We start from the raw sequence: 25,305 nt of genomic DNA, 5'->3' as shown, positions 1-25,305 counted from the left end.
GAGAAACCCTGTCTCGAAAAAAACAAAAAAACAAAACAAAAAACAAAAAAACAAAAAAACAAAAAAAGGGAGACTAATTACAGTGTCATAAAGAAGTGAAGTCAGGGATGAGAATATATAGGTTAGCAGAGGTGCAAGGTCCTGGGTTTAATCCCAGCATTCCCTCCTTCCTGCCTGGAGAAGGAGAATTATGTATATATGACTTGTTATGGGGTCCAGAATGACACAACATTCCTCTGAAACAGACAAAAGCATGGAGAAGAATTTTTATTCCCATTATAACAATTGCACCAATGCCTCCAACACAAGGAAGTTTTTGCCTGTTGGAGCACAAGGAAACATTTTTGAACTTTGTTCAGGCTCACTCAGTGCCAGAGCTGGCCCTATGCCTCTCTGTAAACTAGAGAAAGGTCAATCCATTTCTCCGATGATTTTTATATTGTGGGGAGGGGTGGGTGAAGGATGGCAGCTGGGGCTGGGAGGTTTATAAGTGCATCTGCACAGTTCCTTTTGTAAGGTTAGTGAGTATTGTAATATCAAATGGATATCATTGGGACTGGACTTTGCCATTATTACCATTCCCTGTTCCGGACTTCCCACCTTTCCCAAGTATGTATATATGTATGTATGTATGCATGCATGTATGTATGTATGTATGTTTCTACTAGTGCTGAGATTTGAACCCTATGTCCGTAAGAATGGATATGTGCTCTGTTACTGAGCAACATTCCAGAGCTGTTCTTCCTTTTACTGAGCTTTCTGAGATCACAGGGTTACTATTATTTACTTAGATCCTATATGTCATGCATGTATGCATTACCTCACTTAAGCCTCCTTACTGCCTTAGGAGGCAAACGTTATTATCTGATAAAGACCAGTAAGTAGTACCTTTGTTACAATCAAAACCATGGCTTTGCCAGTTTTGTGACCCTGACAATTTTAAGACTTCCTTTCTTTGTCTGTAAAATGAGGATATTGATTCCTTCCTTGAGGGGATGCCAGATGCTCACTAAGTAGTACTAAGTAGTATTTAGATCCCACCGAAGAAACATAAGTTTGCTAATTTGCTTACGGTATTTGGTAAATGGCCTCAGATTCTAATTTGCTTAGCCCTACAGCTAATGTATTTTGTTCGACTACTTTATAATTGGTTATAATCATTTTGAGTGAGTCCTGGTAATTCTTGTGAGCTTCTGGTTCTTCGTATGCAAATGAGGATAATATTTTATAGAGTTCATTCATTAAACGTTTTTGTGTAAGGTGTGGGCTTCAGCGAGACTCCAGTTGCTTTCCCTTTCTCCATCTTGTCCTACGTAAATCATTTAGCCTTTATATGTATCTATTTCCTTAGCTTCCAACAGAGCTTTGCAGGAACTTGGCCGAGCAGACCGGCAGCGGCACATTTTTTACTGTATTCAAGATTCCTCTTTTATTTCCTCTTCTACCTAAGGCTCCCGCCCCACCCAGCGCCAGGCCACGCCCCTGCGCATGACGTCAGCACGCCTCGCGCGTCGCGTCGCGGCGCTTGCTGGGGGCCCGGCTTTCGCCCGCTGCTGCCGCCGCCGCCGCCGGCCGCGGCTGCTCTCCCAAGATGGCGGCACCTCCGGGCGAGTACTTCAGCGTTGGGAGCCAGGTGTCGTGCCGGACGTGCCAGGAGCAGCGGCTGCAGGGCGAGGTGGTAGCCTTCGACTACCAGTCCAAAATGCTGGCTCTAAGTATCCTTCTCTGCGTGGACCCCGAGGCCGGGCCGGCGTGTAGGTGCGGTGGTGGGGGGGCGGGGGACGGCGGCGGCAGCTAGGGCCCTCTCCCGGCCTAGGGGCGACCGGCTACCGCGGTGCCCCGGGCGCATGCGCATGGCCGTGAGATTCCCATCCCCCTCCCGCGGGCCTTTTCGGTCCACTTTGGGGACCCTTGTCTCCCACCCCTTGTGGGAGCTGGGCCCCAACTGAGGGTTGGTGGGTGGAGCGGGGCTTGACACGCGGGTGTCTTTTCGGGAGGGGACGATGTCTTAAGGGGACTCCGTGATTGAGGGGAGGGGGTCGTGGTGGGGAGAGGGCTGGAGATTGGAGCCCGGATGGAGTCGGGAGGGGTGTGTAGGGTCAGGAACTGCTAGTAGGGTAAGGGTATGGACTTTACGAGTGGACTGTCTGCTGATGAGATTTGATTCAAGAAAGGGCGGTGGTGGGATGGTGGTCTAATGGGCCTTGCCGGTTTAGAGATGGGAAGTGCGGAACAGAGTTTGTATCTGAACTGGTGGCGAATTTTGCTGGGGTGGTGTATGCTTGGTGTCACTGTGTGTGCTGACTTTGAAGGTTCTCAGGCATTTGAAAACTGCTACTTAGGAGGTGTTGGAATTAGAAGCCTGGTCTAGAGAGGACTTGCCACGTTTTTCAGGGGTTTATGTATGACAGACAGTGTGGCCTTCGGTTCAGTTCAACACATTCCATAGAAACGTCCCTCTTTTTCAAAGTACCAGTGTTAAACTGCATGGAAGAAGTGGCCCTGTTCCCTAATGGTTTATGAATTACTTCACCAACTCACTGTTGGAAAACAAAACGCTTCCTGGTTGAAATAAATGAACCTCTGCCTCCCCCTTTATTTGAGCTACAGGTGGGTTTACTAGAATTATTTTTAGAAGGTAGCCTCTGTCTTTAAAATGAAGTTTCTTATGGAAACTTCTGCTGCCTTTTAATTGTGAGTTGTTGATTTCCAGCTCAGAAAGATTTCTTCATAAACGGCATACAACAAGAACGATTTCTTTGTGTGTGTGTGTTATTTTAAAAAGAGGAGAACATACTTTGGCCTAAAACCTCTTCCTTTGGTGACTTACTTGGAAGAGTCTTTTCTTGTTTTTTTTTTTTTATGGTTTTTCGAGATAGTGTTTCTTTGTATAGCTCTGGCTATCCTGGAACTCACTTTGTAGACCAGGCTGGCCTCGAACTCAGAAATCAGCCTGCCTCTGCCTCCCGAGTGCTGGGATTAAAGGCGTGCACTGCCCGGCTGGAAGAGTCTTAAGGAAGACTTACTCTTTTTATGTGACAAACAGCAGGGTCTTAGTAAGTGGTTGGAAAATGAATGAATGGATGGATGGATGAATGAATGAATAAGGTCTCATCTTGGGTAGTTTCCATCCCAAAGGTGTATTTTTGCCTCTAAAAAAATGGGAAACTTAAAGTGTGAAAAAGAAACTGAAAAAAGAAAGAACGTGAAACCTGAATAAGTGAGAAGCACTCTTGAGACTCAGGGAGACTCTAGTGCTACCCAAACCTGGCAGCACTGGCGCTTCTGTGTGGTTCTTAAGTTTAAGACAAACAGTGCACCTGGCATCAAGACTGCATTTCTTCCCATACAACGCATGGAGAAAGTGATAGGAACTCTGTTAAGGCTATTTCTAGCTATATACGTACGGCATTGACAAATTTGACACCCTTTGCTTATGCATTTAGGCAGGAGCAAGCTGATGGAGGTTTATTGAGAGCTAAGATTCCTATGAGGCTTGCTTGGGGATGCTTTTCCTGTAGGTTGGTATCGTTTTTTCCTGTGTGTGTGTGTGTGTGTGTGTGTGTGTGTGTGTGTGTGTGAATGTGTGGTTTTTGGAGACAGGGTTTCTCTGTGTAGCCCTGGCTGTCCTTTAACTCCCTCTATAGATCTGCTAGCCTCAAACTCACAGAGATCCAATTGCCTTTGCCTCCCCTGAGTACTGGAATTAAAGGTGCTCGACCCCCCCCCCCCAACTTGGATTGCTGTGTATGATATTTATGCAATGTACCTTTGTCCTGTTGTCCTTAACTTTATTTTCTCACCAGAATGTCCCTCTTCCAGTGGAAAACCCAACCATGCAGACATCTTGCTTATAAACTTACAGTATGTTTCAGAAGTGGAAATAATTAATGATCGAACAGAAACCCCTCCTCCCCTAGCTTCACTCAATGTTAGTAAGGTAAGGACTCCAGGGCAGCTGTTGCTGTCTGAAATGTCGGGAAGGAGGGGGGGTGCTCTCCGGTTTGTGGTGATGGACAGTGTTCTTTTCTGCTTTTTTTTTTTTAAATTGATTTACCATTGTGGTATTCTGGTTTTTTTCCCTCGGGATAAGGCAGGGACTACTCTCTTCCCTTTTGAGTCAGGTTCTTGTGTATTTTATGCTAACCTTGAACTTAATATATAGCTTAAGGGTGACTTTGAACTTGAGATTTTCCTGACTCTTCCTCCCAAGTGCTAGGATTACAGGCATGCTACCACACAGTTTCTGGAATGATAGGATCAAACACAAACCCTTTTTCCTTCACGCTAGGCAGGCACTCTACCAACTTACTTCTTCCCCAGCCTTTTTTTGGTTTGTATGAGACAGGGTCTCATGCAGCCTAGGCTGGCCTTGAACTTTGCTATGTAAACTTTGTAATAGTTACTTTGAACTGAGATCTCCCTGACTACATCTCCTAAATGGTAAAATTACAAGTGAGTGCTACTATACCTGGTTTGGTATCTTTTCTAAAGTATATTTGTGTAACTCCTTCACACCCCTTTATTTCTGAACATTTTTGTTGCACCTTAAGAGATACCTTCGAACCAGGCGTGGTGGTACACACCTTTAATCCCAGCACTTGGGAGGCTGAGAAATGCAGTTCAAGGACAGCCTGGGCTCTGTTACACAGAGAAACCCTGTCTTGAAAAGAACTTGAAAAAAAGGAAGGAAGAAAGAAGAGAAAAGAATAGGAAAGGAAAGAAAAGAGAAGAGAAAAATGGTGGTACAAGCCTGCAGTCTCAGCCCTTGACAGACACAGGAAGTTCAGAGGTTTAGTTAGTAATCCTCAGCTGCAGAATGAGTTTGAGGCCAGTTTGGAATATGTGAGACCTGACAAAGGGGGAAAAATACAAGTATCTTGAAAGTTGGGCATAGTGGTACATGTTTGTAGTCCCAGCATGCAGGATGCAGAGGTAAGAGGATTGCTGAAAATTCAAGGCTAGTCTGGTTTACGTAGCAGACTCTAGATTGGTACAGTATACAAATAATAGTACTAGTAATAATAATAATAACTTATTCATTTGTGTGTGATTTTTTTTAAGTCATTATTTTGAGACAGGGTCTTACTGTGTATTGCTTATTGGCTCAAAACTTGCTAATATAGACCAACCTGTCCCTGAACTCATGGAGAGTGACCTGCCTCTCAAGTGTTTGGATTAAAGGCATGTGTCATCATACCCAACCTGTGTATACCCTATGTGTATGTGTTCAAGTGCCGGAGGCCAGAAGAGGGCGTCAGATCCTTTGGAGTTGGACTGATAGGCAGCTGTGAGCCACCTGATGCTCAGATCCTCTGAAGAGCATCAAATGCTCTTAGCCACTAAACCATCTCACCACCAGCCTCTACCCAGCCTAATCTATTCTCAAAGTGTAGAGCTAGCTTTTGTCCTTTATAAAGAACACCTGTGTAGATACATTTGGAGGCTAGAGGTTGACATAGAATGTCTTCCTTTTTTACTTTCATTTTAGTTTTTGAGACAGCTTATTGAACCTGGTGATCACTAGACTGGCTGGCCAGAAAACTCCAGAGTTCTGTTTGTCTCTTCCTCAGAGCAACCACCACACCCAGCCTTTTACATAGGTCCTAGGAGTTGTGGCCTCCTGTTTGTGTGGCGAGCACTTCAACCAATTCACCCCCCTTTTAAACCCAGACTCTGTTAATTTTTGGTGGCATGGCTAGTAAGGGGTGTTGCCTGTTGACCTGTAGTTATGTGATGTGGGTATTTGTATATAATGGGTGAAAATTCAGAGTGTTTCATACATTAGGAGATTTGTGATATAAAACCTTTGAAAGCTATAACCCATATGTGATGGCTCATGCCTTTAGTCCCAGTATTCAGGAGCCAGTCAGGTAGATCTCTTTTGAGTTCAAGGTCAGCTTGGTCTACATAGTAAGTTTCAGGGCAGCCAAGGCTACAAGGAGAAATTTTGTATCAAATATTTGGGATATTTTAATCATTTTCATCTTGCACGTCCAAGTTGGTTTATGGGAACTCCAAGTCACATCTTTTGACTCTTCAGTTCAATTAGTCAAACAAAATGTTGATCAGTAGTGATACCCACAACCTAGCCTTGCCAGAGCCTGACCTGTCTCCTGCTAGGAATGATCTTCTAAAATAGCTGGAAATTTTAACTACCAGGACTCAATAAACAGCACTTCTTGGAAGAACTCTGCTCAATTGGCCTAAAGTAATCTGTAGCCATGATTATTCTTGGGATAGGGGTGTCTTTCCTATCTGATAACTTTTAGCACAATTGGGGCAGGTTTTGAGAGTTAAGGACATGCTTTTATTTTATATGTGGACAACAGTAGAGTAATGTGTCCTGGCTAAACTGTGTCCCATAGTTAACTTCTGTATAGCTTTTTGTAATTACATGTTGTTCGTTTATCTGTCTAATGTCTGTCTTGTCAAACTTAATGCAATCATAACTGTTAGGCTCACTTTTTTTCCCTCCTGATACAATACTGGTGTTTATTTTAGTACTGGGGCCTTGTGTATGTTCGGCAAGCACTCCAGCATTGAGCACACCCCTAGGTTCACTTTTGAGTATATTGCACAGAGTAGGTGCTTAATGGACAACTTGTTGGATTGTGTGTTAGGCCTTCAGTTTAGTAGCAGCTGTCTGGGATTAGCTTGGCCTGCCTGAAGTTGTTCCCTGTAGAGGAGTCTTGTAATAATGTATGCTCTCTGGCCTCTCTGGGGAATGTGGTGTGTTTGCTGCAGTTGAGCAAAGCAAGGGAACACTTAGGGAGCTGCAGCAGTAGATAGAGGCCAGGGAGTAGAGATTCCAGGGAGGTGCCACATGCTTGGCTTTGCTTTGCTTGCTGTCTTTCTTTCTGTCTTTCTTTCCTTCTTTCATTCTTTTTTTAGTCATGGCTAAGGATAGATTTGGAAGGGTCTTTGGTTTCATCTCAAGGGTAGTTATATTCTGGCTGTCCCAGATTTTTATGCTTGTAGATGTTTAAAGCCTTGGCTCAGTTAGATGCCTCCTACTAGGATATTGGAGCTCTTTGGGTGGCCTCCGTTACAGCTCATGAAATTTTAAATGATTTGAATGAAGTGATTTATTCCCAGGGTGTTAGAACTGCAGGCTGTTACCCTCTGTATGAAAAGTCTCTTCCCTGGACCTTACTGAATAGTAATGATTATCGGAAAGAGGATGATTTTCTCAAAAGATAATGAAAAATAATAAGAGATTCCTGTCCTTAAGACCAAGTACCACCATTTAGAAGGGTTGGATGGTGTGTGTGTGGTGCTGTTCTGTGGATACCGAGAAGTAAGTCTTCGAGCTCGTAAACACATGCATCATTACAGAGGAAGTCTTGATATTTAACCTCAGAGCGTAGCAGCTCTCACTCAGGTTTGTTTGTGGATCACCTTTGCTTTCAGTGCAGGCTTGGTGCTATTTAGTGTTGTTGGTTTGTTTTTGTTTTAAGTTATTTTGATTTTTTGAGGCAAGTTTTCATGGATCCCAGGTTGGCCTCAAACCCACTCTAGCTCAGGTGACCTTGAACTTCTGAGCTTTAACCTCCAAAGGCACGCACCACTACTTGGCTTTGCTGATTACTCTTAATTATTTATTAACGTTGTTGTAAACTGGTTGATTACCGACTTTTATTTTTAAAAAGCAGCAAAAGCACTTACTAGCTTTGGGGAACACCAGAACTCTATTTTTTCTTATACCTGTACAGCTCATTTGCCTATTCTGGAAAAGATTTACTGGGACGAGAAGTGAGGAACCAAAAGTTGGGTTGAGGGGTTTGGTTGTCTCTGGCTTCATGTCATTCTTCATATGCAGAGGTGTTTATGAGTAAGCTGTCTGCTCTCCTTCCAGACCGGCCTTTCAGGATACTTTCCCATTCTTCCTTGGAAACGGATTCAGATGGATTGCCTGCTGGGCTCTTACTGAACATGATCTGAGTGGCTGTTACACATTGCTTGAGTAACATGAAAAGCTGTGAGACTGAGCATGGAGCTCAGTGGTAGTGTGCTTACCTACCATGTACAAGGCGCTGCTATTCGTTTGTTTTTAAGACAGGGTCTCTTACTCTATTGTGTGGCTGTGTTGGAGCTTGCTAAACAGACGAAGCTGGCCTTGAACTCATCCTCTTGCCTCTGCCTCCCATTTACTGGGATTAAAGATGTGTGTGCCACTACTGCCCAGCTTGTCTCATGTCTAAGAACACAGGTTTGGAGTTTCCCAATGTTAAAGGGTGTTTAAGCATGTGGGAGGGAAGTAATATTCTCTGGGGGGCCTGGAAGAAAGCTGATACAGTGCAGGGGGTCAGGGATTTATAGTCTGGGAAGCAGGTGCTATTTTACATTTAACGACTTTAGTGGGAGATACATGTATGCTGGTTCATCTTCCTGACATAGCACTCTACCTAAGTAAGTGCTCTCTACTTAAGTAAGCCTGTTGATACAAACCAGATAGCTGTTAGCATCAGTCTGGCAAGAAATGGAAGAGATGAGCTTTGAAAGGACATAATAGCTCACCTAGAGAAGGTATTAACTAGTGACCTGGAAATGAGCCAATTTGCTTTAGATCAACAGGTTTCTAGACGAAGAAGTCTTACGTCCAACCCTAGCAGTAGTATGGAGGTGACAGTGGAATTGTAGAAAGAAGTCTTGAATGTCTTTGGGCGCCAGGCTGGATGGAGTTTGAATTTAGGGCCCAGAGAATGCTGGGCAAGTGCTGAACTGCTGAGTGAGTCCTCCTTGTTATCTTCTCTATGGTAACGAACCCTGTTACAGTGTTCAGCGTTTCCTGATAGACTCTTTCAAGGAAAAGAACAAGAACATATACAAGCTAATCATTATTTGGACTATAGCGCATTCTCTCTCTTTTTTTTTTCTTTTCTTTTTTTTTTGGTTTTTCAAGACAGGGTTTCTCTGTATAGCCCTGGCTGTCCTGGAACTCACTCTGTAGACCAGGCTGGCCTCGATCTCAGAAATTCGCCTGCCTTTGCCTCCCCAGTGCTGGGATTAAAGGCGTGCGCCACCATGCCTGGCTCTTTTTTTTTTTTTTTTTTTTTTTTTTTTTTTTTTTTTTGAGTCAGGGTCTTAGGTAAATCTTGACTGGTCTCCAACTCACTATATTGTTGAGGATGACTCTAAAACTTTTGATCCTCTTGTCTCTGCTTTCCAGGGATTTCAGGTATGTGCCAAAATGCCTGATTTAGGAATAATGGAGAATCAAATCTAGAGCTTTGAGCATGCTTCCATTCCTAGTCTCATCTTCCACCCTTGATTATTTCTTGGATTAATTTTTGGGACCAAGCTTGGAAAGGGAACAGAGTAGCAAAGGGACGACAGCTGAGAGCAATGGTGTCTTTGTCATTCAGCTGGAAACTGGGGTTTGCCAGTTCAAGATTGATGAGTAACAAGTCTGTACTAGCTACCACAAATAGCGTATAAATGATGGAGACATTTGTCTTTGGTAACTAGAACTAACTGGGATTTCTAGGACAATGTTCTTCCTTGGCGAGATTTATCAAACATCTGCCTGAGTACTGAAGAACAGAGTGAGATCACAGAACCTGGGTGGCTATGCTTTTCCAAAAGCCTGTGGGGTTCCTAAGAGACTTGACCCAGCCAAAGCCAACACACATTTTGTCAGGTGTCCAACCTTTTGACAATGTGATATGACATTATCTCCCTATGTATTGGGCCCAATTCATAGTTGTTCTGGAAGACATGTAGCCCATGCGCTGAACACTGAACATGCCTGGAAAATGAGGGCATATGTGTGATATAAATCTCTTAACCATCTTTGTGTGTTAGAGAGAAAATGGAAATGCACGGCTAATAAAGAAGTTACGGATTCACTTCCCTTCCCAAACCCTTGACTGTTTTGTTAGCTTTTTCAGATCTATTTCTGACCTATTTTCCATAACTAGTAATCAGTTAGTGACCAAATCGGAACAGAGCCATGCAGATTGCATATTGGCCCCTGGCAGTAATGGTGAAGGAATAAATCTAGAGAAGTCAGTGAAAGTCAGATTGGTTGGTTTCGTTTCTCTTCTCTTCTCTTCTCTTCTCTTCTCTTCTCTTCTCTTCTTTCTTTCTTTCTTTCTTTCTTTCTTTCTTTCTTTCTTATTTCTGTTTTGTTTTGAGACAGTTTTTCTTTATTGTCTTGGCTGTTCTAAAACTTGAAGACAAGGCTGGTATCAAACTTAGATCCCCCTGCTTCTGCTCAGCCCAGATTTCTTTTTATATATATATAAAAAAACTATGTTCACTTTTTTTGTTTTGTTTTGTTTTTGTTTTTCGAGACAGGGTTTCTCTGTGTAGCCCTGGCTGTCCTGGAACTCACTGTGTAGACCAGGCTGGCCTCAAACTCAGAAATCCGCCTGCCTCTGCCTCCCAAGTGCTGGGATTAAAGGCGTACCACCACCACACCCGGCCCTATGTTCACTTTTTAAGTGTGGTATAACAGTGAAGGACATACTGACTTAATTGTTATTTGAATTTTACTAGCTACATAGCTAAGAATCAACATAACCTTGTAATTTTCTGGTGATTTGATGATTAAACTCGCAAATTTGAATACATTACTGGGTAGTTGATGATTATTAGATTGTGGTCTGTTTGTGAGCCTAACCCATTAGCAAGCAGTTCCCTTTATTGTATCTTTTTTTTAAACATATAATTTGTTTTTATTTTATGTTCATTGGTGTTTGTCTGCATGTATGTCTGTGTGAGGGTGTCTCAAGCCCTGGAACTAGAGTTGCAAACAGTTGTGAGCTGCCACCTAGGGTGCTGGGAATTGGGCCCGGGTCCTCTGGAAGAGCAGCTGATGCTCTTAATCACTGAGCCACCCCTCCCCCACAACGTTTTGACAGTGATATTTTAAGGTATGGAGTCAATATCAAGTAGGATCAGAAGCATCCCTGATCACCTTCCAGTTAGTTATGAGTTTATAATTTTATTCCACAGTATTAGGGATCAAAACCATGGGCCTTACATATACTATGCACTCACTGCACCCTCATCTCTTTGGTATGTGTATTTGGTAAATGGGGGAAGGTATATAAATGAAGGATGTGAAAAAGCCACAGGTTTTGAGCAATAAATCGTTTTCCCTGCTTTGAGTGCTGGGCATTGAGCTAGGGTCTTTCATATATGCCTAGCATTTGCTTTCCCCTAACTAAGGAAAAGTTTTCTGTTGGCTATAACTTTTCTGGCTCCTAATCTTAGGCTGTAATTTAGTCTGCCAGTAGGGTGGGTACCTGGCTGTGGGCAGACGCTGTCATGCACGAGTTGTGAGATGCAGTTGAGGAGTGGAGAGGAAGAGCTCCAAGCTGCTGGATGGCAAGGGTTATGCCAAGTGAATAGTGCCAGACAGGCAGCGATGGGCTGGTATTTAAGAAGGACTGGTTCTTTGAAGGTCAGTTTCCCTATCATTGAGACTTGAGGGTCAACCTGACAGAGCCCTGGTAGAAGATTGCAAGCCAGTGTAATTGACAGAATTGGGCCATAAAATTTTATGTCACCTCTTTGACCCAGAGGTGACAGTTGACAGTATGGGTTTTATGGTGGGTCCAGTGGTGGTATTGCTTTCAGTGTTAAGAGGATGGTCTAATTGGCTTAGTTTTCTGGCTAAGGACAACTAGCAGTGGGAGCTGTAGGCTAGCTTAGGGAAATGCTGACCATTGCCTTGGAGATGAACAGTGAAGGATCTACACACTGTACCAAAAGTATGGTGTGGTAGAATGAGGAATATGAGTCTCAAATATGAATATAAAGCCCAAGCCATCTTCCAACTTGTCTTGCTTCCTCAGTCTCCTAGTGCTGGGCTCAGATGTGTGCACCATGCTCTGGAAGGACTTGTAAGGAATTGTGTGACCATATAAGTCATGTAACTGCTGGGAACTATTAGCTTTGATTGGTTGTGTCTACCTTCTCTTTTGTTCTCCCTCCTTTCTAGGTACTGGGAAATGTCCTTTCCCCAAGGAATCTCACATTGGTTGGGAGTATTGAGGGATGGCAGCATTTTCGAGATGTATTCTGGTAATTGAATCCAGACTTTTGTGCATGCTAAGTGCACTGTCCCTTGTAGGTACAGATCTATGGTTATAACAGCATAGGAAAGGAGGCAATGATCCTTTTCCTGTAAAGAGTCAGGCAGGCCTTGTAACCATCCTGTAATAGACAAAACTAGTCAGTGTTGCCTTTGTAGACTATGTATAGCCAAAAAGCTATGATTGTGCTCCAGTAAAGTCTATCTCAAGCGGGTAGTTGGCTGGATTTGGCTCCTAGTTGTGGTTCATCGACCCTTGGCATACCGAGCTTAAGTGAAGGCTTTCCATGTGTGACCTTGGAAAGTCAGTGGCATTACTTCGCTTGTCTGTCTTTTCTGTCACTGAGCTAAATTGGAAGTGTTGGAGAAGAAACTGGTAAAAGCTTTGGGAAGAAGCACAGAACACTGTGGTACTGGAGGGGATGTAGGGCTTCATGCATGCTACGCAAGTGCTGTACTGCTGAGCTCTGTCTGCAACCCAGCACTGCCACACTGGACAAGAGTCAGTGCACTCTTAGAGTGTGCATCGTGTGCTTGCTTACTTGTAATTTGTGTGCATTTCTGTGGGTACAAGCTATGTGAGCATGTGTGTGTGTGTGTGAAGATGACAGCTATGATGGACAGTTCTCATTCTGCCATGGAGTCCTGGAACCTACACTCAGGTCATCAGGCTTGGTGGCCTTTACTTGTTGCCAGTTTCCTGACTTGGTGGTGCTGTTGGTATTGTTAGTGAGATGTTCCATTGTGTAGCTAAGGCTGGCCTTGAACTCAAGATTCTTGTGCATCCTTCATCCGGGTCACTGAGATTACATGTGTATGCTACCTCACCTGGTAGCTTTTTGTTGTTACATTATTATTTATTGGGTATATAACACATACACAATAAGTAATAATGTAACATTATGTTCCCTTGCATGCCTGTGGAATTCAGAGAGCAACTTAGGGGAGTCAGTTCTCTCTACCATGTGGGTCCCAGAGATAGAACTTTTTGTTTGTTTGTTTGCTTTGGTTTTTCGAGACATGGTTTCTCTGTATAGCCCTGGCTGTCCTGGAACTCACTTTGTAGACCAGGCTGGCCTCAAACTCAGAAATCTGCCTGCCTTTGCCACCTGAGTGCTGGGATTAATGGCGTGGGCCACCACGCCTGGTGCCTTATTTGTTTTTTAACTCAGATAATTTTGGTCATCTTCTGTTTACTATACAATATTTAGGGTTTTTTTTTTTTTTTAGAAGATACATTAGTGAACAAAAATAGGGATAAAATTTTATTAAAATCCAGCCTGGTGTAGATCTGTGATTCCAGCTACTCAGGCTAAGGCAGGAAGACTTAAGAGTTCAAGGTCAGCATGGGCAGCTATGGGTCATACCCTCCTTCACACATGCCCCAGTCACTTTGGAGCCAACACTGGCCTTGAACTCTTGATCCTCCTGCCTCTACTTCCTGAGTGCTGGGATTATAGGCTTGAGTCCTCTTTAGCAGTTCTTTTAGCAAGTATAAGACGGGTTTCTAATAGAGTGATGGCCACATGGTGGGTAATGTTTTGGGATGATTTTGCTGTTTAGCCCAGGCTGGCTTGGAACTCATAATTACCCTGCTTTCACCTTCTAAGGGCCAAGATTATAGCTGTGTACTAGTAAGTCTGGTTTGGATATGGGAACTTAGTTAACCACTAATAGTGATCCTTTTTTACTATCTGTTTTTTAAAACATATTGTATACCTCAAACATATAATAAAATTTATATGAAAAGGGGGAAGAAGCAGTGAGCTCATTGGCTCCAGGAAGGATTGGATTATATTTTTGTTATTGTTGTTTTTAAAACAACCCATAAGCTGCCTTTTCTGTACCCATAATGTTAAAACAATATCTAATATCTGTGAGTGCGTTATAGTTCACCTGGAGCTATCTCAGCTTCCTCACAGAGCTTTAATGGCTCTGTGTTGAGCATCTATTCTCTGCGAGAAGTTGTTGAGGTCACTTTCAGCGTGCTTTCCACTTGGGTTTCTCTCTGACAAGAGACAGGGTAAGTTTGACAACAAACCTTGATTTCAGAACCTTAAGACTGGGAAATCAAAGCTGGGAGTGGTGACTCAGGCCTTTAATCCCAGCACTCGGGAGGCAGAGGCAGGTGGATTTCTGAGTTCCAAGGCCAGGCTGGTCTATAGAGTGAGTTCCAAGACAGCCAGGGCTACACAGAGAAACCCTGTCTTGAAAAACCAAAACCAAAACCAACCAAACAAAAAAAACCCCCCAAAGACTGGGAAATCATTGTCATTAGTACTTAAGAGCTGAAGTGGTTTCTGTAACTGCCAATGATGTTGGCAGAACCTGTGGCTTTGCTGTCACATGTTTGTGTTTTAAACCGATTAAAGATAGAATTTTGCCTGTAATATATATTGACCGACTGGGCTCTGGTTCCCTGGGATGAATAGCAGTATATGGACTTTTTATTTTACTACTGTTGTGTGCATGATACTTGCGTGTGAGATTGTAGGTGTAGAGATCAGAGCACAGTTTTGGGGGCATTTTTTTCCATTGTGGGTTCCAGGGATCAGCCTCGGGTCATCAGGCTTTTAGAGCAAGCACTGTTGCTCTCTCAGCCATCTTGCTGGATTCCAGATATCTTATGTATCCAAATTTATAACCATTTCCAACAGTGATTTAGACTTAAGGAAAAAAATAATACATTTTAAGAATTTATTTTCAGGATGTGTGAGTACTCTTTGTGGAGGTGAACGGAGTTGGTTTTTTGTTCCCACCATGTTAGTCCTACAGATTGAAACTCTAGCCAGCCTTAGACTTCACTCTCTTGTTTCGTTTGTTTTTGAGACAGGATTTTACTCTGTAGCCAAGCCGGCTTGGAATGCAGAACACTCCTGCTTTAGCTCCCAAGTGCTGGGATTGCAAGTGTGGTTAGATTTAACTTTTTTTCTTTGTTTTCCTTTTTCTGTTTTAAAATTAGGCTAGATTTCACTTTTCTTGTTAAAGATAAATGTAATTGTGTTTATTTATTTGTATTGGGGCATCCACGTGCCACAGTACTTATGGAAGTCGGAGGACAACTCAAGGGAGTCCCTCCCTTCTTCCACTCAGGTCATCAGGCTTGGTGACAAGGACTTTTTATTTTACCCATGCAGCCATTTGTCTCACTAGGCATAGAGTTAACTCTTGTTGGTGAAACTGGGAGATAGAGTCTAGTGGTCAAGAACACTTGCTGTGGGGTCAGCGCCCTCTAATTCAGCATTATATTATATTCTAGGACACGGCTTCACGTGGAGGGCTGCAGCTTTTATTTTCCAGCTGTCCAAGATTGTAAAGAGCGCTCTCTCTCTCTCTCTCTCTCTCTCTCTCTCTCTCTCCCTCCCTCCCTCCCTCCCTCCCTCCCTCCCTCCCTCTCTCCCCCCTTCCTCCCTCTCTTTCCCCTCCCCCTTTGTCTGTTTGTCTGTCTTTAGCTTGCAATGTTTAAATAGACTGGGCCTTGCCATATTGCTTAGTGATGCCACTTGAGCCTTCCTCCCAAGAAGCTGGGTCCACAGGTACCTGGCCCAGAGCACTGGTTTACTGGAGCTCTCAGCTAGGAAAGTGAGGCCTGGGAATAGTGATTTTGAGAGCATGTTTGTTGCTAGCGAAGAATGAGGATTTTCCAGCAGCTGTAGTAGCACAAGTCTGTAATCCCACCACTTGGAAGCAGAAGCAAGCAAGAGGATTGCAAGCTCTGGGCCACCCTGAGCTACAAGTAGTGAAACCCTGCATCAAAAGGGTTTGGGGGGGTGGGGCTAGGGTGGAGAAAAGATGGCTCAGCTGTTAAGAACATTGGCTGGTCTTCCAGAGGACCCAGGTTCAATTCCTAGCACCTACATGGCAGCTTACACCTGTCTCTAACTTCAGTCTCTCTCTCTCTCTTTTTTTTTTTCCAAACAAGGTTTCTCTGTGTAGCCTTGGCTGTCCTGGAACTCACTTTGTAGACCAGGCTGGCCTTGAACTCAGAAATCCACCTGCTTCTTCTGCCTACCGAGTGCTGGGATTAAAGGTGTGCGCCACCACCGCCCGGCTTCTAACTTAAATCTCAAATGATCTGACACCCTCTTCTGGCCTCTGAACACTAGGCATGCTTCTTGTGCACAAAATATACGTGCATGCAAAACATCCATACACATAAAAAGTCATTGAAAGGAGGAGGGGGTCCTATGACTGACTCCCATCTGAAGCATCCAGGAGTGAGGTTTTTAGCTACTCTGGTCTGCCCTTCTTCCTCCCAGGCTTGCAGGCAGCACCAGCCATTGCAGGTGCCTGACCACTGTGCAGTGAAGTCAGGAGGTCACAGCAGCAGGTTTCTCCCTGGCCTCTGCTTCTCTTGTCCTGCCAGCTGTCTCAGTCTGTTCATGATTACAGTAAGAAGCCCTCTGGGGTCTCCACAGCGCCTGTGCTTTGTTGGGTGCACGAGTAAAGAAAGCTCAGCTAGCAGCAATATGAAGTACACATTGCTTGGATTTTCTTGTTGTGAGTCTTCCTTTTCCCCTACATATCACCACAGGGTATACAGAAGGTTCTGTGAGCATCCTGGTGTTCATTAAAATCCCACGTTAGGAGCTACTTAGTATGTATTTTAATCTTTTACATGTTTTGTATGTGTGTGGGTACATATGCATGATGTGGCAGTCAGGACAGTTTGCAGGAGCTGGTTCTCCTTCCACCCTATGGATTCTGGTTATTGGACTCAGGTCAGTGGGGTTAGCAGCAAACGCTTTTACCCACTGAACCGTCTCACCAGGCCAGAGCCACTTAATACTGATGTTCTTTGTTTTGGCATCACGTTCATGTGGTTTTTTTCCTTTGCCCACATCAAGATGCTATTTATTATGAAGTGGCATCAGAAGGAAGCTCTGGTTTATAGAAGTTACTTTGTTTTCCGTGGGACTAATACACAGTGAGGTGGGGGGCACATTGAGGTTGACAGGTACATCACTTCAATTAAGCCACACACTACTAGTGACAAGTACTTGTGGTTTATGCTTTGGATTTGCCTGAGCCTGGTGTGCTCTTAAACATGGTGCTTTCTTATTTTTTTGAGGTGCTGACCGGCTCTTGTTTTGGTTGGTAGCAAAGCCAGCAGCTAGCACTGATAATAATAAGCATAGGGTAGGTGGTACTCAAATGAACATTTAAAAATGTACTAAAAACCTTATCTAGCTCCAGATTGTCACTGGGCACCGTTGCTACTGAAGATTAGGACTCTCTTTAGTCATGAGCCATAAGTTTGCTAATTTGGAATACCTGGAACATATCGGTTTATAACAGTGTAGGCATGTATAGATTTATTTGTAAACAAAGGTAAAAGGATGGTGTCCATTTTCTCTACAGAGGACTCCTCTGTAATCTCTGTGAGTTCCTTCCTGATGTTTGAGGAGCAAGATCGTGATGATGTCTTCCTCCAACCCCACCCCCGACTCATAATTTTGAGGAGAGGACACGAAGGTTGATTGTTTCTTGTAGGAATAATCTCTATGCCTGATTGGGTCTTTTTGAGACAGGATCTCACAGATAGATCCCAGCCCCTGGAAGTTGCTATATAGCTGAGAATGACCTGGAACTTCTGATCCTAGCCTTTGTCACCTTACCCTGGTTTCTTCAGTGCTAGGGATCAAACCTAGTGCTTCAACTTACCGGGCCATTGCTGTATCAACTAAGATGCAGCCTCAGCCTTGTTGGGGCATCTTGAGAGAAGCTGACCTCATTGTACAACTCTCCAGTGAAGATGAGAGTTAAAGGCCTTTTCACATTGCCAGGAAACGCAGGTAAACTGCTGGCTGAAGGTGACAGGCTCTGCAGTAAGTGGAGGGCTCGGCAGCCTAATTGCAGGTATTGCATCATAGAGTAGTTGAGTCCATTGTCCAGGAGGCGAAGCATAGCTCAGGGAAGGAGCTGTGGCCCTCAGGGGCTCAGGAAGGGGCCACTGCCCTCTGGTTTATTCTCCTTTCCTTGGAGACTTCATTTTCTGAGACATTGTTTGAAAAGTGAGACTCAAGGAAACCCCTCGTGGTTTGTTACCAGGGTTTTCTTGGTTCCTGAAAAGCCGTTGATTGTTGCTTAAAATACACACCAGCAGTTCTCTTTCCATAGAAACTCTGTTTCCAAGCTCCAGGCTTTCTCACTTCAGTTGGAATTGACTTGCTCAGAGTACATTGATTCCTCTGTGAAGTTGTAGTCTGATGGGTCAGAACAGCAGCCAAGCCTGAAAATTAATTACTACACTGCTTCATATTTGTATCTGTCTATATCTGGAGACCAGGTGATCTCTGGCTTCAAATCACAGGAGAGGTTTGTCATGTTTCTGCTTTTACCTGGAGAGGCTAAAAATGAGAGCATGTGTGAGCGAGCCCTCTGTGATGACATAAGTGTTTACCGTTACTGTGTGTACGTGGTGTGCTGCAGCTTTCTTACGTTTATATTGTACGTATGGGCTGTGTTGATGACTGAAGCATCTGTAGATCACGCTCCTGGCTTTCAGGTGCATTATTTGCTGTTTTTCTTTTGTTGTTGGTTTGGTTTTTGTTTTGTGGTTTTTTTGAGACAGGGTTTCTCTAGTCCTGGCTGACCTGGAACTTGCTCTGTAGACCAGGCTGGTCTCAAACTCAGAGATCCACCTGCCTCTGCCTCCTGAGTACTGGGATTAAAGGTGTGCGCCACCACGCCTGGCTGTGCCTGTTTTTCTTAACTGCCTTGTATAACACGTTTGTTTTGTCTTACACTGAAAGTTTTTCTAGCAAGTAATAGTGTAAGGTGGGACAATATAGGTTGACAGGGTACCCACCCTTGCCAGAAGGAGTCTGACATTTTAGTAGACTACCAGATTTTACTAGAATTTCCTTTGTTCAGTTTGAGATTGATCCACCGGGGGTAGTGAAGCAGCAGGCACAAGGTAGAATTCACACCATTCTTTTTTGTGCAGAGCAGAATGGGGCATAGCTGCCCCCAGCTCAGGTGAAAGTGGGTTAGGGTTGCTCAGTCCCGGGCTATTAGATGAGCATATGGTGCTGGAGAAGCTGAGCGTTGATTGCCAAGAGCTGGGTCTCAGCTCTTGTCTGTTAAAGTGCACATTGGTTTCTAAACCTGAGTTTAGCGGAGTAGTGGGTGACCTGTACTCTCTCTTCTTTAAGTAGAAGTGTGTGATAGTATTTCTCCATGGCTATCACTTCCCAGAGCCACCCCGACCCTATCACACTGCATGTCCCCATGCTCATTTTCCTGTTCTTTTTCACTGGAGTTGCCTTGTGTTTTCACGCTCTCTTTGGGATGAATCTCTAACGTAGCACAGTACATGTTTGGCACATAGGAAGCCCCCCCCCCCCCGGGAAGAATAGAAAAGAGGGGTGATGGCCAGGAACTGCATGCAGTAACTAGATGCTGTATTCGTTGGGGGGGGGGGGTGTTGTTTGTTTCATTGGCTCTCTAGTCATGCTGACTCTAGACCAATCTTTGCTGACCTGCTTCCTCTGACTTGGAAAGAATGAAGGAAAACACTTTTCTGAGTCTTTTTTTCTCTCCCTCACCCTAGCTTGCCAGCAAAGCACGGACGGAGAAGGAGGAGAAGCTGAGCCAGGCCTATGCAATCAGCGCTGGTGTCTCCCTGGAGGGCCAACAGCTCTTCCAGACCATTCACAAGACGTGAGTTGGGGGAGCATGGGTTCCTATTTCTAGAGCTGATACTGTCAGGTTGGCTGTTGGACAAAAGGCTTCTGGGTGGTTGTCTTGCTGAAAGTGTACCAGGGCAGCGAGGGTAGCTGTTGGCAGCTTATTGGCATCCAGAGATGTGGTGCTTGGAGCTCCCTTTGCACAGAATACTGTGATCCTAAATCAGTCATTGCAATCTTTCTGTTTGTGAAAACGTATTTGGGATTGCATTATTTTGTAAGGCTCTCTGGTAATAGTAATCCATAATTTAGAGCTCACGATTAGCTTCTTGTTGTTGTTACTGCCATCCTTGCCTCTAAGATAGCTTGTGGTTTTATTAAGGGAAGTTCTATCACTTTCCCTACTTTGCCTTGGGACAAACACAGGGAGTTGGGAAGAACAGAAGGCAACCGTCTTACCTCCTTCTAAAACACATGTTGTCACAGCAGAAGTCATTGACTCTCTACTAGCTTCCTACGTGCTGAAAAGCTGGAACATTTGACACCCTCCTCAACCCCCCTTCCCCCACACACTGCCTTCTGTTACCCTGTTTAACCACCCAGGGTCTGATGCACAGATGGCAGCTGGCTGTAAAACTGTCTGGGGCCGGGTGTATCTGAGCATTTCCAGGTATGTGAAGGAATTCTCACAGTAGCATCAGCTGCCCTGGGATTCCCCATGTGTGAACTCAAATGGATCTTCCTGGTCTGGCAGGTGTTTACCTATGGTAATTGAGTGGGGCCAGTTGGAGTGCAGCTTACATGGCTGAGGGCAGAGGCTGGGTGGAAGCAAAGTACAGATCATTATTTCTAGAAGTGCTATTTTTTTCCCTAGGTCAAGGGTGAACAGATTATGCCGGCAAGACAGATCTGCCCCTTGTATATGTGTCATCTGTTGGCAGGTTTCTGTAGCTGCTTGTGACCTGACACCATCTAGAAAGCAGTTGGCAGCCTCTGCTCTAGACCTTTAAGTTGTCGGTTCTAGTGGGTTAGGTCTGGTTGTTCATTTGTAACTTGGTTTGAGCTTCTGAGACTGCCACCAGCCACCAAATGTTTTATGATTCTCCAGGCCCTGGTGCTTCACACTATCGGTTCTGGCCTCTCCCTAAGATAATGTGCATTAGTGATGTTGCTGTCCTGTCCACAGATGCCTGGGGAATGTTTGTTGTCTCCTCTGCTCTGGCTCAGTAGTGAGCTGAGAACTTGGGGTCAGCCTACTAGTCTAGTGGTATTGTTTCCTCCTCCCCCTCCTCCTCCTCTTCTTCCTCCTCCTCTTCTTCTTCTCCTTTTTTTTCGAGACAGGGTTTCTCTGTGTAGCCTACCCTGTAGACCAGGCTGGCCTCAAACTCAGAAATCTACCCATCTCTGACTTTCTCTTCTTTTCTAGACAGGGTTTCTCTGTGTAGCCCTGGCTGAACTAGAACTTTGTCTGTAGCCTGGTCTAGCTTTAAATTCATGTCCACCTGCTTCTGCCTCCCAAGTGCTGGGATTAAAGTTGTGGGCCACAGCGCCTGCCTCTGAAGTTAGTTCTTCATTAGATGAACTAATGGGGTGTCCCCAGGATGTCACAATTACCTGCGTTCTTCTCCTTTCAGCATTAAAGACTGTAAATGGCAAGAAAAAAACATTGTAGTCATGGAAGAAGTTGTTATTACACCCCCATATCAAGTGGAAAATTGTAAAGGCAAAGAGGGGAGTGCACTGAGCCATGTACGCAAAATAGTAAGTAAAGCAGCCGTGGAGTTTGGGTGGGTGTGTGTGGGTGTGTGTGTATCCCTTGGCCTTGGTCCTCCCTTGTCAGAGCAGGACACTGTGCTCCTGCAGTCGTGATGTCTCCTAGCAGTGCTGCTTGATGCCCCTGCTCACTAGGCTCTGCAGCTATGTCTTGGAAATTTGGGAGTAGAAACCTTGGTGGTATGGGATAGGATGAGCAGTCAGCCCTGTGTCTTACACCACATAATTGCAGAATTACAGCACATTTAATAATATAGGCTCTGAACCAGGTGGTTTCTTAACTGTAGGTCAAGAACCGTAGGTTCTGCTTTAGAGTGTAACAGTTGTAGAAAACCAACTTTTAATATCTGATGGTTTAAAGGCCACTGTTACAGCTCTTTGGTAGGTTTTGTTTTATGTTTTTCAGTTTACTTCCTGGGTGTGTTTTGTATATGTATCCATCCAACCACCCACCCGTGCATGGGAGTCTGTACACCGTGTATGTGTCTGCTGCCCAGGGAGGTCAGAAGCGGGCATTGGGATTCTAGGACACTGGAGCTTTAGCTGGCTGTGAGCTATCACTTGGGTGCTGGGAATGGAGTCAGGCCCTCTACAAGAACGAGTGCTCCTAAGCGCCAAGCCCACCTCTCAGGCCTGCACTGTTGTGGATTTAGGAAGTACAGAAGGGCTGATCTTCCTACCCATTAGCTTTTCCTTCTGTATTCATGTCAGATAGGAAGAAGGGGCTTGAAGAGATAGATGGCTCAGCAGTTAAGAGCACTTGCTGCTCATCAAGAAGACCTGAATTCTGTCCTCCGAATTTATGTAAGGCAGCTCACAACTCTGCATTCTAAACTCCAGTGGACCCAAGGCTTCTGACACCTGCACATACATAACTATGCATAAGTAAAAATAAGATAATGCAATTCATTGTTATAAAGGAGGGAGGAATTTTGGTGGTAATAATTACTCCATTTTATTACGTTGTAGTTTGTAGCTACCCTATTAAGCCAGTCTTAGCTTAGCTGCCACACATGTGGCTGAAATAAGAGGTTTCTCCTGCCTTTCTTGCAGTTGGGGTGGGTGCAGGGAGCATTGGAGAGCAGCAAGCCAGGCAGCCAGGCCTGGGAAGCTTGGCTCATATTGTAGAGGAGAGGAGACCTTGTCTCCATTTCTGACTTGGCTGCTTGGTCTCTTGCAGGTTGAAAAACATTTTAGAGACGTGGAAAGCCAAAAGATACTGCAGCGTTCACAAGCCCAACAACCACAGAAGGAGGCTGCTCTGTCATCCTGAGTCCACAAACAGGGAGGACTCTTCCAGCATCCAGCCACAGCGATGGTGGTGGTGGCTTCAGTGGAGGCCGGCCGGGGGAGGGAAGGGATCCTATATTTCCTGCTGACTCTTATTAGGGTCAGTGTTTCAAAAAAAAAAACCTAGACTTGAACAAACACCCAACAAAAAAAGAGCAAGAGAATAATTTAAAAGTTGAATCATTACTTGACTAACAGACTTCGGCCCACCATGCCCTTCTCAGTCCTCTGAACAGTCATCTTGTTAGTTTTATTTTTGCAAATTCCTTTTCACTCTGCCCTCCTCCACCTGTGACTTTCCTTCCCTAGTCTGTGTCTGCCATCCTGATTTTATAAGTGGATATACTTGCCTTCTGAATGATTGAAAGAAACTTTTACATCTTTTCTTCCAAAATAAAAGTAACAAGCTGACTGTGATTCTGATGTTGAGACCAGAGCAGAAGAAAGAGGTCTCACTTTGAATTTTTCATTTTTTTTCTTTTTTTTTTCTTTCTTTTTTTTTGCACAGGGCATGGCTTGAATTAGTTTTATTTTTCTTAACTTTAAATATATATATGGAAATATATATTAAAATGTTCTCTAAGTATTTTCTGCTTCTTGCAGGTCTCTTTTTACTAGATCATGGCCACTCTTCCCACCTCATTCCTCTGAAAACAAAAATGTGTTGTCCTTTCTACCACCCAGAACCCGACGATTAACTTGACTTAGTTCACAGCGAGGATCTCCTGCAGCCCTGCAGAGCCAGTGTGCAGACGGGATTTGGCCTTGAGGGTCCTGATGGCTTTCTGGTCTTTAACTATATGTACCTGTCTCCCATTCAGTCCCAGCCTCAGGACTCCCTCTGCCTTTGTCTTCACGGTACTAGACGAACTCTCAGCACTCTCCACCCGGGAGTCAGCCGCCCCTCCCCTGTGCCTCTGCAGGAAGAACTTGCTTGCATGGCACATCTCAGCTCCTCCTCCTCCGGGCTGATTTTCTCTTCTAAGAACCTGGACTCCATCTACCCCAGTCTTTCTTAAGTCTATGTCCAGAGCCTCTAGCCCAGGAAAAAGCTTGAATAACTTCTAGTTTCTCTTCTGCCGTCCTCCTGCTCTTCTGCCCCCCCTACCCCTGAAATCTTACAAGCTGATGACAGTTTGTATGTGCTCAGCCAATGGGCAGAAAACCTGGAAAGAATTTCTGGACTTTAGCCCACCAGTTTGTCTGGTTTGACTAACCTGCTGAGAGCCGAAACTGGTACTTGTTGCCCCTGCACCTCCAGGGTAGTCTCCTGGGGCAGAGTGCCACCACCTGAGTATCAGGCACTGAGTGGGACATGGGTGATGCTCATGTGACTGGCTAGAGCTTTGGGAGTAGGGTGGGGCTAATTTTTTTTTCTTTTTTTTTTCTTTTTTTTTTTTTTTTTTTTGGCCATGATCTCTTTTCCCTTCCTTTTTTTTTTTTTAATTAAATAAATGGATCAAAATTAAATAATTCAAGCCCTGCCTTCAAAATGGAAAAAAACTTTTTTTTTAAGTATTGTTTAGCAAAAACAATAAAACCCAAATTTTTTTAACCATCACTGATGTCTCAGGTTTGTGCGGTGCGTACTTTAGCACCCCAAATGAGGGGTCTGAAATGTAGAGGGATGGGGTGTGTCTGCTGAGCTCAGCCTTTGTCTGTATATTGCCTGCTTTTCTTTTTCCCCACTCTTCTTACCCCCAAGAAGTCATTCAGAGGTGCTGGGTAAGGTGTGTTATAAAGAGCAGCTAGGGTCAGAGCGATGGGTGCACAAGCCTGCTTACCCCGGTGTGAATCTTGGGACACACATAAGGGAGGAGACCCAACTCCACATACAGACTGCAATGTGCATGATTATGAACACATAAGTTTTAAAGGGGGAAGGACCCAGGGTTTCTCTGTGTGTGTGTGTGTGTGTGTGTGTGTGTGTGTGTGTGTGTGTGTGTGTGTGATAGAGAGAGAGAGAGAGAGAGAGAGAGAGAGAGAGAGAGAGAGAGAGAGAGATTGATTTCATAGAGCTCCACGGTAGGTCGATTTATTGAGCAGCTGAAAAGAGAACCTATGCCTCACTTGCTGTTGGCCATATTCACAGGACAGCCTTTGATTTCATTCGCACAGAAACTTAGACCTTAGGGAAGAGACCATGTTAGATCCAGAGAGCCCAAGAAACACAGTTAAAGGTATTTGGACATGGTTGCGTGAAACCTGTAATTTCAGCGCTCACGTGGCTGAGAAAGCAGGATTGAAAGCTCAAGGCCACTCAGGTTGTATGTATAGTGAGTTACAGGCTAGCCTGGGCTATATAGGGAGTCCTGTCTCTCAAAATAGAAAACCGACCCAAAAAGGGATTAGTAGAGGCTTGACCATGTCTTGGTCTTCTTTAGCCTATAGGTTTGTGCCTGAAAGAAGTGTCAACTGGTGCTCCTTAGTTTCTAAAAGGAGAGAACTTTTAAGCCCCCATCCCAGAGTGGGCATCATATGGCTAGGGAGGCATAGGAGAAAGATTTAGAAGTGTGCAGTTAGAATCAACTCCTTACTCTTCTGTTCTTTGTAATTGGAGAGACA

General features: G+C 44.4%; 1 protein-coding gene across 2 annotated transcripts; it reads left to right on the top strand.

The window, feature by feature from the left end:
• Positions 1–529: 529 nt before the first annotated feature.
• Positions 530–24,301, top strand: Lsm12 (LSM12 homolog). 2 transcript variants are annotated; one of them, XM_006533414.4, is made up of 6 exons: positions 530–609; positions 1,451–1,715; positions 3,807–3,940; positions 19,602–19,711; positions 21,312–21,438; positions 22,631–24,301. In XM_006533414.4, exons 2-6 carry the CDS (start codon positions 1,592–1,594, stop codon positions 22,721–22,723), a joined length of 588 nt encoding a protein of 195 aa, XP_006533477.1. In that variant the 5' UTR covers positions 530–609; positions 1,451–1,591; the 3' UTR covers positions 22,724–24,301. The 2 variants fall into 2 exon arrangements, with proteins under 2 accessions (XP_006533477.1, NP_766535.1); NM_172947.3 differs by lacking the exon at positions 530–609 and having other exon boundaries at positions 1,542–1,715; positions 22,631–23,309.
• The last annotated feature ends 1,004 nt before the right edge of the window (positions 24,302–25,305 follow it).

The sequence above is a fragment of the Mus musculus genome, chromosome 11 (assembly GCF_000001635.26).
Source record: "Mus musculus strain C57BL/6J chromosome 11, GRCm38.p6 C57BL/6J".
Taxonomy (NCBI): Eukaryota; Metazoa; Chordata; class Mammalia; order Rodentia; family Muridae; genus Mus; species Mus musculus.
Note: the sequence above shows the minus strand (reverse complement) of the source record. Positions and strands in the feature narration are given on the sequence as shown.

Bases quoted from the DNA above. Each gene is read 5' to 3' on its own strand.
- Lsm12 (XM_006533414.4), top strand. From the start codon at position 1,592: ATGGCGGCACCTCCGGGCGAGTACTTCAGCGTTGGGAGCCAGGTGTCG. The intron at 3,941-19,601 runs GTAAGGACTCCA...CCCTCACCCTAG, and splicing joins CTTCACTCAATGTTAGTAAG to CTTGCCAGCAAAGCACGGAC. The intron at 21,439-22,630 runs GTAAGTAAAGCA...GGTCTCTTGCAG, and splicing joins TGAGCCATGTACGCAAAATA to GTTGAAAAACATTTTAGAGA.